Genomic DNA, 13338 nt, shown 5'->3' on the forward strand with positions numbered 1-13338 from the left:
CTAAACTATCAGAGCAATAAAACCTTCTGCTAAATGTGCCATTGTTATTATTACACACTTGAAAAGTATGCTCATAAGAGATCTCCAGTGGAGTGGACTTGTTTGTACTGTCACCAACACCCACATATCAGCACACACTCACTCACACACTCAGAAACATAACAATGTGTGTTTGTACTGCTTTAGTAGGGAACAGCGTCACTTCCAAGCAGAGATCATATTCTCTCCTGCAGAGTACCTTCCCAGAACATTTGTGTGTGTGTGTGTGTGTGTGTGGATGGAGTTTGTGTGCACAAGTTATTAGTTCTAGAGATCCAGTAGTCCCCACATGACAGGAGAACACAGCGTCGTTGGCCTACTTTTTGGACTTTTAGTTGGAACAAGATGTTTTATTTTTGAGACGTTTAATGGAGGAGTTGTCTTTGGGCTTCAGCTCACTTAAAATGAAGTTTATGAAAACAGTAACGAGGCTTGAGGCTTTTTATGTTGATAATTCTAGCTAGGACACGCCCCCTTAGTCCCTTCACCTTCACCCAGAAGAAAAGTGAAGACAAACAGTTGGATATCTGAAGGGCAGCTGGACTCAACAGAGCAAGGGAGACATGAAACCTGACGTTAGCACCGATCAGCCATGGCATTACAGCCGCCTGCCTAACATCGTGTAGGCCCTCCTCTCATCAGTTCAGGGCCAAAACAGCCTGAAACTGACATGACATGGACTCCACCAGACCTCTGAAGGTCTGTGCAATTGATGGACTTGCAGAATCTATCAATATGTCCCTTTAAACATCAAATCTTTAGCTTGCCACTCAATATGACTAAACAATAGCATCAATGTTAGCACTACTGAAGTCAACAGCTGACAAAACTATCAACACACTTGTGCAAATGTTGAAAAGACTTCAGTAAAGACCACTCACGTTACAGAAAATTATTATGTAATTGCAATAAGATATATTTGGCAGTATGGCTCAGTCCTGCAATCTCCCTGGATATGTGGGATGGCGAAGCTTGAGGCGGGGAGAGCAGATCTCCCGTAACTTGAATCTGCATGCATGAAAAGTAAAGGCAGGGAGAGCAGAAGCAAAAATCACTAAGTCTCATGTATACTTCAGGTCAGGATAGGAATGGGATAGGAAAGACGTCGCATGCTAATGCATTTCCCTTTCAAAATGACGGTATCACTCACTCCAAAAGGAGGAAAATAAGGGTGTTTTCTTCCAGGCTGCAGAGATGAGTGTGCCTAATAAGATTAACAATGAGGTGTGTCAGTCTACTTCCCCGCTGAGAGCAGCAATTTGCTTTAATTTGACCTAATTGGAGGAGGTTTGGTGTTACAGGGCTGCCAGGTTTTTCAGGAGAGCGTGGGAAATGGACTTTTTTTATAGTCAGAGGAGGGATAACAAAAAAAAAGCTATTCTAAAAGAGGGAGAGATAGAGATGAAGACAATGGAAAGAAAGAGAAACTCCAGGCGAGTGAAGTAGCAGTGGAGAGTTTGCTCTCCCAAACACACACACACCTGGGTTGGATTAGCTCGGGCTAGCAGGGAGGCTGTGTGTTAATGGAGATTTAATAGGCTCTGAAATGACTTACCGCAGTCATACGGCGCATGTGTGTGTGTGTGTGTGAATCAGTGTGTGTGTGAATTTCTGTTTTGGATGTTTACCTGCATATCTTCATGCCTCTTGGTTTTATGGAGTTATTAAATATTTCCATTTCACTGACAGAGGAGACAGTGGGCTCAGAGAGACCAGCACGCAGGGCGATCACAACAGATCTGAACGCATGTTTGGATTTGGTTCATTGGGTGTGTTTACAGGGTTTAGTTTGGAGTCTACGTTGGATTAAAGGCTGCTGGTGTATTCAACTGTACATTGTGGTTTCTTGGGACTCACTTGGGCTTGGTTTTGGAGGTCAATGCTGTCATGGATGTTCCAGAGTTCTTTCTTGTAACCTAAAAGGATGACATAACATTACGTTAGTATGGTTTTAAAAGAAGAGTGTGTTACATTGACGGTGCATTCATTGTGCTCTGTTTCTCAATAATAATAAATTTGTGTATTCAATTATCCACCAACAACTGCTGCCTTAGTCTTCTTGAAGTCATAGATGAGGAATGAGAGACTCTGAAGAGACGTGAATGTACAATCAGGACTTCTTCTCACCCAGCACCAAATCCCTTCCCTGCCTTTGCTTTGTCTCACACGACTCTCAAGGATTTCTGAATCCGACTCTGCAGACCCCGACTGACTGACTGTGAGGTGCTGTCTGTTGCCGTGGCAACAACTCAGTGATGTAAACACCACGCCGACCCCCCCGGCTGCAGGAGCGAGAACAAAGACAGCATCCCCTTCTCAAATGTAAGCATTAAGAGATCGATTATGCGTTCGGAGGCGCTGACGCAGTTCGTGACGGAAAAATCTGACACGAGGAACATTCACGGGAATCACAGATTCACATTCATTATGAAGTCTGATATTTAAGTTTATACAGGATAGGTCTTTTAATTGAAGCAGCGCCTCAAATAAAAGAACACACACACACACACACACACACAATCACTAAAGCAGAGTGCATGGGGCTGCACATCAGCTGAGCAGGTTTGAACATGCAACCACTTACTTCATGGTTAGAATGACCTAACACACAAAAACTTGTGTGTGTGTTGTGTGTGTTGTGTGTGTGTAGCATGATATGAGGTGGTGGGAGTGTGGGCGGAGCCAACAGGGGAGTCGAGCTTGGATTCCAGCCGCATTCCAGAGTTGGAAAAAGGAGATGGGATGGATCTGTCAACCCCCCACCTCCTGTCTTCCTTCCACCTCTTTCTTCTTTGCACACACACACACACACACACACACGCACTTATATACAAACACAGAAAACAGGGAGTCTGTCTGGTGGAGCTCATGTTTAACCACATGACAATTCTGTCTGGGAGATGAAAAACCTCCTCAGGACATGAAATCTTTGTGCACACAAAAATCTAAATATTAAAGGAGCAGTTCAGATTTTTGAGGACTGAACACTTAGTGCAGTTTAAACTTTGAGGCAACAAGGCAAGACATCTAGTACTGTAGTTAGTAAAATACTGCATCAATCACTTGAGCTCCTTCTATCTCTTCAAATATTCCTGATAAAGATCCTAACTTCTAAAGACTTCCTCACATTTAAACACAGCAACATAACTTCATACCTGCACGTGCCACACACTGGGATTAATAAACAGCTCTGTCTCTTTCCCTGATTATCATCCAAAAGGATGAAAGTGTAACTGTCATCTGTGGACGGAGCATTCCTCGAAGGCTGCCGTGTTTATTCTGCAGACTAAATATTTAGACCCCGAGCAGAGAAGAAACGAGGCCGCCCAGTTTGACTTTGATAAAGGTTTGATGTGATTCAGGCCAGGTGATCACACACAGACACATTTATAGAGTGTGTGCAGCTACGCAAACATACGATACAAGTTGTACCTGCTTTTTTGCTCTAGAGGTCCAAATTAGTTTGTTGTCCATAGAAGACTTCACACTAATAACAACAGGTTTGTTAAGACCGAACAAAAAGTGAATTTTGTTCAACAATACTTCATAGAAAGCACATATGTTCTCAAATACTCAAACGTTCTCAAATAGCCTGGATGTGACTTGATATTTACAGTGAGACTGGGACCCACTGGAAACACATTAATGTGGCTCCTTATCTAAAACACTCAAGTATTCAGACTTGAGTTACTTCAAACCAGATAACAGTTAAGCTGTCAAAGTTCTCAGATAGCCTGGATATAACTTGCTATTTACAATGAAACTGGGACTCAAGTTTTCTACATGCAGAAAAACTGTGCTCCTTATATGTAAGGTCATAATCAAAAAGGCTTGGGATACTCAAAAGAAAGTAAAAGTTATGTTATTAAGTTCTCAAAAAGCAAGGATGTGACTTGCAGATAACAGTGCAACTGGGACTCATAACAGCCTGATCAAGTTAAAACAAGTGACTGCAGTTAAACACTAAAAACTACTACCTCTGTTTGTGCCAGACAATGAACAATAGAGATGATCGTCAGAGTAAAGGGGGGGAAATCTGATCACAGTTGTGGTGAACTGTGACGAAAACTCAACAACAAAAGAGAGGGGTGAAAAACTAGACTGAAAGAAAATCAAAGGAGCATGCCGTGTGTTTTTCTGTGGGTTTTTTTTAGAATTCTTCAGAACTTGTCATATTATTGTGCAGATTTTTAAACATGACACCTGAAATACCCCAAACAGGCTCATTTGAATTGTAAATAAGTGAAACAGACTCCACATTGATCTAATTATCATACAAAATGAGCAGAAGAGCGATACAACACAGAGTAAACGCTGCTTACACTCAACCCTTTGCTTTGATTCAATTTGCATGTCCTCGTCTCTGTATGATTCTGTTTTAAACTGGATTTGCATAAAAAGAACATGTGATTATACAAAGTGCTCGCAACACTAAGCATTTGTATAGAAGCAGATAATTGGATGGGCACTTAGTCTTCACCCTGTGGACATGGATCAGTCACTGTCTACAACACGTGCTGAAGTCTTCTGTGGGTCAGGGTATACATGACCCAGTGTGAGTCAGATTCACTTGGATAAATGTGGAATATGAGGACTCTGCAGATAGACAGCTGCAGAACCAGGACCAGTTGTTGGTGTCCACAGTGTTATACTATCTATTTGTAGAACTAGTGGGCAGTGAGTATTGGATGTATGCAGAAGAACAGGAGGTATGGAGAGCAAAATAAGGGGGGGTTATATATATAGCATACCTACCCTGACCCAGATCACCAAATTCAGAACAAAGAAACAGCCAGACTTGTCACTTATACTCTCATTTCCTTATGTAGGTCATCAGAGAAACATTAGTTTGAGTCTGAGGCTATTTCAACACAGTAAGAGGTGCTGGACTTCAACCAAAAAACCCCAGGGAGTCCGTCCCCCCATGCACATAAACTGGAGGCCATATAGGTGTTTGAAAAATGTATACAAGGGCATGAAGAGTTGGCGACAGGGTTGATGTAGTCTCAGTTTATAATGTTTTAATGGCGCAGTAAACACTGTGCTGTCCAGGCCTTCGGAGGTCCTGGACCGCCGCCTGCTCGGCCCGCTCGTTAATGCAGCTTCGGTCACATAAAAATAAAAGTGAAGTTCTCTAATTCAATCCTAAAGCCAAACACTTGGTGCAAAGATGTCCCTGAATGCATCTCAACCCCCCATTTTTGGAGATAAACACACATAAATGACATCGTGCAAATACACAAACAGAGTGTTTCAGAGAGAGATGCTATCCTTCAGCTAAGAGAGGCTTAAGCCAATACACTCACGCCACATCACTCACTGGACATTTATTCTCTTCTCCAAGCTTCACTCGGGCGTCTCTCCTCATGCCTGTTCCTTCGGTTTACACAAGAGTCGGTTTGACTGTTTCAGGTCGGGCTGAGCTGTGACGAGGACAAAGGAGAGACGACAAAGCAGAAAGAGGGTTATTGTTCGGGAGTGATGGCAGGTGTGGAGTCGTTTGAATCTGTAGGAACAAGAGAGGAGAAAGACACGCCACATTGATTATTCCTCTGCAAAGTTTCAGGCCCTGTAATTAATCACAGGCTGGCTGTTTTTCTGGAACATGTCTCCACTTCATAACTCAATTTCGGAGTATATTTTGGTAAGACGATGACGATTCTGTGACTTCGCATCCAAACTCTCGTCTCAAATAACTCCCTGGATGTCGCTGCTTCTGCTTAAGAGTTACAGCAACAGGTGGAGGCTGGTTTCTGCTTTCCTGCAGGCAGTGAACGCATCACACAGCAGGAAGATCATACACTCACGTCATCAGATTTAAAACACTTCTGAGCACGTTGGTGTATCATGATATTTGCTGACCCGTGCACACACACACACACACACACACACACACACACACACACCTCCTTGTTATTGTGCTGTCCGGCACAGCTGGCGAGCAGAGACACCATGGCAACTGTTGTAGCAGAAAACATTTAGGAAGCGTGGGAGGTGGAGGACACTTGATGTGTGTGTGTGTGTTAAGGTGGAGGAGCTGGAGGAGAGAGCATCTGTATGTGAAAAGCAGCCTTTATGAAGCAGACAACAGAGCACGGCGAGGACGCACAGGTCGTGTTTGCAGAGATGCATTAACATGAGAAAAGGGTCAAAAACACAGAGGACTCATTCTACAGTTTTTAATTTGATAAACATCTCTGTCACACTCGGTTCAACGCCGTCCGCAGACGCCTGAAAGCACCAGACAGCGATGGAAACATCTCACCCAGCAGCACTCCTCCGGCTCGCTCGTGGAGGAAGCTGCCACCCGAGCGTTCATGCAAACAAGCTGACAGAGCAGCAGGCAGGAAGACGGATAGATGGGGAGAGAGGTGGAAGGTCACATCGGCAGACTAGAACACGAGCAGACAGACAGACGGACGCGGCAGACACAGATAAACATACAAGGAGAGAAGGGAAAGAGTGACACGTGGGCAGACTGCTGGAACAAAAAGAAACAACTCTCTTCTGTTAGAGTCGGGTGATGAACGTGGAGAACACCTGTGCACATGTAAAACACTGACATGTTCTCTCACTGTTTTGAATACACGTACAGCTAAAGCTACATATGACTTCACCTTAAAGTGACAGCAACAGAACTATTGTTTCAAGAGTGTTCTAGCTTAAGCAGCTAGTGATTTCTCAATCAAATGTGTGACCACTGCTGCAGAAAGATACGACTATCATGGTCATTGTGGGGTAAACATGCACTGTGAGAAATGCAAAAGATGACCTGAAGTCATGGACGAAACGTGAAGTTAGACAAAACACCAATACGAAAACCAGTTTGCAGAAGAACCAGTAGGTCACGCCCCTGTTCGCGAGCATCCTTGACAGACTCACTGACACCCGTGTGATATAGGCTCAATCTATAATGCTGCTTTAAGTTACCTTCATGGCTCCCATGTACGAATGATTACAACTTCCTTTAACAGGCAGAAACCTCCAGCAGGACCAGACTCATGTTAGACACACATCTGCTGAGACTGTGTTGGAGAGAGGGATAGAGGGAGGTGAAGAGAGAGAGAGATGATAGTGGTGACATGGATAGTAGTAGTTGTAGCAGCTGGAGTCTGGCACGTCCACAGCAGGAGGAACCTACGAGACAAGGGAGCTTAGGGACTCCAGAAAGGTCTTTGGTTAGTAAATTTAAAGGGACAGGAAGAGTTAAAGTAAGTGATGGGGGAAATGAGGTGAGGCAGGATCCCAGTGTGTCAGTCTAAGCCTATAGCAGCACAACTAAGAGCTGGTCCAAGCCTGATCCAGCTCTAACTATAAGCTTTATCAAAAAGGAAAGTTTGAAGCCTACTCTTAAAAGTAGAGAGGGTGTCTGCCTCCCGGACCCTGACTGGTACATGATTCCAAAGTAGAGGGGCCTGATAACTGAAGGCTCTACCTCCCATACTACTTTTAGAGACTTTAGGTACGACCAGCATGTTGGGAGCGTAGTGTTCTAGAGGGGTAATAGGGCACTATGAGCTCTGTTTCAGAAGAAGGCTGTGTTTAAGTTATAGAAATGTTCTTCTCTATGTGAATGTTTTTTCACTTCCTCCTGCAAAACACATCCCTCTGTCTTTGCGAAGCCTGTCCGCCCCGAGGGTCAGAGTGAAGCGTTTCCACAGCAGAGCCGTCCTGACCTGCCAGCAGCTTTAAGCATGCTCTAATGGAGGTGGTATGGAGATGAAAGCCATATAGAAACACTGGGCTACAACCCAAAATTCCTCCCCGACTTCCCCCGCTCACCCCTCGCTCCTCTCCTCTCCCCTCCGTCTATTGGCCCTCAGGACAGTATGGAGATTTAGGACGAATGGGTTCGCGCGTTGATGGAAGCGCCCAGATTGAATCCAGACGCACGCTGTCGTCATGTTGTGTGTTTGTGTGAGAGTGTGTGTCCTGTGTTTGGAGCATGCAGAGTGATCACTTCATCTAAAAACTGATTTTCTATGGGGGGGGGGGGGGGGAAATTGCAGTCGTTTACCCTTAAAGAGACATCATCTTTTCATTTATTTGTTTGTGTCTTTTATATTTACCCCCTAAGTGAACGCACATTGTCTCACACACACTCTCACACACACATTCCCCACTACTGAGGTCATCCCCTGGAGCTGCTTTGTGCTGCTCCTGCTGTAAATTCGTTTATGTGTGCCCAGTTTTTTAACCATTCTCTCCCCCGCCCTCTCCCCTTTCTCTCATTTTCTCTCTCTTGACGCCGCGCTCTTAAGTTGTCTTGTGAAACCGAGGTCAAAGTTCAGCGTGTGAAAGACGGAAAGATAAACCACATTGACAAGAAGCTAATAAGCATGAAAACATGAGCTCAACGTCACTCTTTTTGCTCCTCTGTGTCGTATATTTGAGTTGTTTTTCAGTCTTTGGCTGCTTTTATCTGTTTTTTATGATGAGGTAACAGCTTGACACTTACAAGAGGGCTGAAATATGTGTTATCAGTTTCACAATAACTCCCTCAGCCTCTGTTTTCTCCACTTAATGGAGATATTTTGGCGATAGGCTTGGAAAGTGAAATGTTTCATTTCAAACGAGAGTTTATCAAGATGGACAAACAGAAACATCAAGATGACATCAGAGGAACCTACGAGACAAGGGAGCTCAGGGACACCAGAAAGGTCTGTGGTTAGTAACTTTAAGGAGACAGGGAGAGTTAAAGGAAGTGATGAGGGGGTCCAGGAAGCCGGTTCCAAGACGCCTGGTGAAAAACTGGTAAGCAGGAGGATCGCTGCACATGGAGAGAAAAACACAGCATGAGGGAAAAAACTCAGATCTTTAAACAGACTTCATGACTAAGTACTCAATGATATACTCACCTGTGGCAAAGGAACAATCCGGCACTGAAGTGGCAGGAGGACCAGGTATTAGTAGTAGTCCTGATCTGGATTGCCCACAGGTGTGTCTCCTGAGCCACACCTACAACAAGCACACAGAAAGGAGGGGGCAAAGACAGAGAGGAGGGTTAAAACAACAGGGGGAGAGAAAGCACTGCTACAGCCGTGACAGTTTGAAGCCTACTCTTAAAAGTAGAGAGGGTGTCTGCCTCCTGGACCCTGACTGGTACATGATTCCAAAGGAGAGGGGCCTGATAACTGAAGGTTCTACCTCCCATACTACTTTTAGAGACTTTAGGTGCGATGAGCAGGCCTGCATAGATCAACATACTGATGCTATGAGTACCATGCATTGAAAACCAGTCAAGATATGAGCTTAACATGTTAGCATTAGTTCATCCTCTGAGAACCATGAAAGACAACCTGTCAATACAATACAATGTTGAGATATTTCACTGAGACATTTAACTTAACATTTGTGCTTTAACAAAGCATAGAGTAGAATAGAGAGAAGCTGAGGACTGAAAAAGTGATGATGCATCCTCTGGGGAACATTAATATCTGTGCTAAATTCACAGGAATGAATCCTAAAGTTCCAAAGACATTTCCTACTAAACAAATCTGCCATGCCAAACTCACTTTGGTGCAAGAGGACAAGAAAGGAGGTGACAACAGGAAGAAAGATTAATCATCTGGTGACTATGAATGTCTGCACCAAGATTTTAAGCAGTCCATCCAACAGTTGGGATGTTCCAGTCTGCGTAATAGCTGTTGACTGACTGACTGAACAGTGCTCCCTTAAGAGCTCATTACATGTCAATCATGATCACACAAAACAAAACCACTGGATGGCATTGTTTTGATTATAAAAGTGATGTCATTTCAAATTCAGCTGGACCCAGAGACACTCAGAGACAACATATTCACAAAGTGAAAATGTTCTGCTGACTAAAGGATGTTTTATTTATATAAACGGGGAGATGTTTCCAATAAACGTTCCTGACAGGCTGCAAAAATGCGAATATGTCTGCAAAATGTTCTCGATAAATTTAACATTTCGCCTTATTTGGCGATCTTGAAATGCATTGTTCGTGACACATTTTCCTCAGCCTCCATCTTTTTTTCCAAAAGGGCTTTTTCTGCCCGACTGTTTCTTAAGAATCCAATCGAGGCGCATACATGCTCTGTTTCATGACACAAACATTGTTTCTGACAGAATCCAGGCAAGATCAAGAGAAAGAGAGCTCAGGGATAAATACACCAACATCATTTCAGGAGACAGGGGAGCTAAAAATATACTTTATGGAAGTGAATGATGGTATCACTAAATTGTAGAGCTCCAGCCGTCTGCTCATATTTCCCATCACCTATTTTGAAATACGTAGTAGATTACATATTCAGAGCAACCAATCCAACTGGCATCAAGAGTCCTGAGTTATTAAGAGACAGATTCTCAACCCTGTGCTCATAGTTGAGCTCCGGCGTCCTCAGGGGCCGAGGCTACGCCAGGCCGCGAATGTGACGCAACACATGCAAACACTTTGATCGGAGGCATTGCAACATCTATTTTGCAAGTGTTTATTAAACAGATCGGCGGCCCTGCAGGATTTTTCTCTGTCATTTACTGGATCGTCTTAAAGCACTTTAACAGAATACTTTCCACTCCACGGGGTGATTTCACGACTCAGGCATTCTGCCTTTGGACGGAGGAGGCTGCTCTGAGCGATGTAAACATTGGAGTTTTTTGCAGCAGCCTTCTTTGAACCGACAGCCTGGCCTCGTATGTTCCCTGTAAAATGACTCTGGGAATGTCAAGATGTGTGTTTGTTGGAGGTGATGTAAGCACTACTCAGCCTTTAAAAACACTTAACGTGCATTTATCTACCAATGCACAACCCCGCTCATTCATACATCGTCTTCCTCTCTCTCTCCTCTCCTCCAGCCTTCCCTCCCTCTCCCACAGGCGAGTGTTGTGTTGTGTTGTGTGTGTGAGTGAGTGTGTGTGAGCCACTGTCACCCTGGGACCACTGAAACACCATTTTAGGAGACAATGGGCTCCTCCTACACAGCCATAAAACACGGCGTCTAACCTTACCGCTGAACTTCAGTCGGTGTTTTCAGGGGAACAAAAGTCTCCTCTCTGATGTGTTCCCCCAGAATCTGGAGCACAGGTCTAGAAGTAGCTCACCTACCAAATGCACCTCATACCTACACATCCATGCTCTTATTTGACAGATTTAAGTTAAGATATGCTGTTTGGGTTATAGTACCGTCATGTATGCGACATGTGGCTGCACATATTGAGGGCAGCATTGACTTTTTGTCTTGCGTAATCTGACCCTGTTATCCTGGTTCCTGCACCGTTTGACCCTTTGATTAACCCACAAACAGTGCACTACATCCCGCCTCCATTGTTATCATTACATCAAGTTGTAGGCTTACTATGGGCGCTGACTCTTCCATGATCAGGGTGTCTGAGCTCAGCCTCAGAGATAGGGTCAGGAGGAAGGAGTAGAGCCGCTGCTCCTTCGCTTCTATGGAGTCAGCTGAGGTGGTTTGGGCATCTGATAAGGATTCCTCCCGGACGCCTCCCTTGAAAAATGACATTAAATTAAAAATATCTCATTTAAAAAATGACATTAAATTGAAAAAATCCCCCTACAAAACAAAACTCATCCAATCTTTATCTCTCCTTCATTGAGCAACCTTACACATCCTCAGATGTTCGAGCACACCTCATTCAGACGTGATCTGATAAGCCGGCAGCCTATAAAAGAAGCATTCTCCACAGCAGCAGCAGGTTCTGTGTCGCCTGTAACTTTATCACAACGCAGAGCTGACATCCTCACTGAACCACAATCACTGCAGTCCAGTGCTCACTTTATGGCTGAGTCAGTCTGTGGTTTATCTCTTATCTCCACATGTCAGAGTAAAGTAAGTGTTCCTCTTGACTTCTCTGCATTCCTTAAATGACTGAGCTCTATCTGATAAGAGTTACAGCGACGTTAACCCACCCACTCACCTACGTTTGGTGAAACATGAAGAAGAATGTGTAAAGATTATCACCCTTTAATGCATTCACATCTGAGGCCAGCTCGTGTTCATCAGCCGCTGTGTCCTCCATGAAACCGGGGTGTTTTGCATACTTGTGTGTTGTAAGTGGAGCCACAGATTCCTCAACACTGGTTCCACATTAAGTGTTACACAAACCCAGACAACCCTCTTCTTATTGACTGTCCTCCGGCGGTGGACCGACCTTTCACGGCTGCTTTTAAGGAGCATATTTGTGAGGCGGCTGTGCTTGTAAAACTACAATTATTTTTATGATGCAACCAAGCCATCAAAGTTGTGGACGGACCAGTTAGTTCTGATTTATTGGCTTCATTAATGAGGCGATGTGTCACGGCTGTATCCCCAAAATATCAACCCTCCAAAGGCTTCTTATTAACTTGACCACCGTGCGTTCATGGATGTTTCCAGTGAGCGATGTTTCCTCAAAGGGGGTCCAGTTTTTAAATAGGCTTGAAGTCTGTGTCAGTCATGTGGGTTGTTGAGTGTTTTGTGAATGAATGGACTGATTTCTTTTCCATGTTTTGCCACTTAAGACTGTCACAATAAGCTGAACACAGTTTCCTCCTCGCCCTCTTCAAACACAGCTTCACTTCTGCTCCACAAACTCCCTAAATGGAGAGTCCTGGAGTCCACTCTTATCAACTTGAGGAGCTCCGTTTGTGGGTCACAGACATGAAAACACTGAAGCACTCCCTCCTATTGATAATCAAGAGCTTCTTCCTCTGCAAGCGCCCCACCCCTCCCCCTTTGTCTCTGCTTGGCTCAGCCCTTCAGAGTCAAATACCTTGTGCTTATCTATGTAGCTTAAATGCAATAAATGCTTAATACATGCAGGGCTGAGGTGCATGAACAGGTTTCCAGGGAGGCACGGAGGAGATGACATGTAATGGCTTATGTAAGTCAGATTTTATGAAGCTAGAAAGCTGCAGGGGTGAGATCAGGATTCTGCAGACATTTGGAATGAAAGGCATTCAAAAGAGGCTTTTATTTTGAAAGGACGCTGTAACTTTTAGCATAAACACTATGTATTCCTCCTCAGGAACATAATGTCTCACTTATACAATCACATTCATGTAATTGTTGAGGTTACACACATAGGCCCAATCTCACTGACTTTGAGGCATGTTCCTGCTCGGTCTGTGAGGGCTTAGGCCTGCAATTAAATTTACAGAGCCTGGATCACATGTCAGTCAGTCATCCCTTAAGTGCCTTGAATTTGAGGGAAAGTAAAAATTGTGCAATAAAACGTCCTAACATCACTAAGGTGAGCTGGTGACGTCATGCAGGTTACGTGAGACGTCTCAAAGTGCTGTCCCATTCCAGTTCTCCACTTTGAGCTCTCACAGCCTCC

General features: G+C 44.2%; 2 protein-coding genes across 4 annotated transcripts in view; one reads left to right on the forward strand and one right to left on the reverse strand.

Moving 5' to 3' along the window:
* The window catches only part of LOC117808315, a 201733-nt gene that overhangs the window by 94482 nt on the left and 93913 nt on the right, over positions 1-13338 (reverse strand). The window contains exons 6-10 of one of the 2 annotated variants that reach the window (XM_034677988.1): positions 11358-11507; positions 8898-8997; positions 8670-8809; positions 5360-5462; positions 1897-1955 (exon numbers count right to left, since the gene is read on the reverse strand). In XM_034677988.1, the coding sequence (XP_034533879.1) occupies positions 1897-1955; positions 5360-5366 (66 nt within the window). In that variant the 5' untranslated portion in view covers positions 5367-5462; positions 8670-8809; positions 8898-8997; positions 11358-11507. Of the gene's footprint in view, positions 1-1896; positions 1956-5359; positions 5463-6304; positions 7082-8669; positions 8810-8897; positions 8998-11357; positions 11508-13338 lie in introns of those variants that run through there. The other variant, XM_034677989.1, reaches the window with a different exon arrangement.
* Positions 1-13338, forward strand: part of LOC117808317 (rho GTPase-activating protein 6-like) — a 66730-nt gene that overhangs the window by 13066 nt on the left and 40326 nt on the right. The window lies entirely within an intron of this gene.

This window comes from Notolabrus celidotus, chromosome 24, assembly GCF_009762535.1.
Source record: "Notolabrus celidotus isolate fNotCel1 chromosome 24, fNotCel1.pri, whole genome shotgun sequence".
NCBI classification, from domain to species: Eukaryota; Metazoa; Chordata; class Actinopteri; order Labriformes; family Labridae; genus Notolabrus; species Notolabrus celidotus.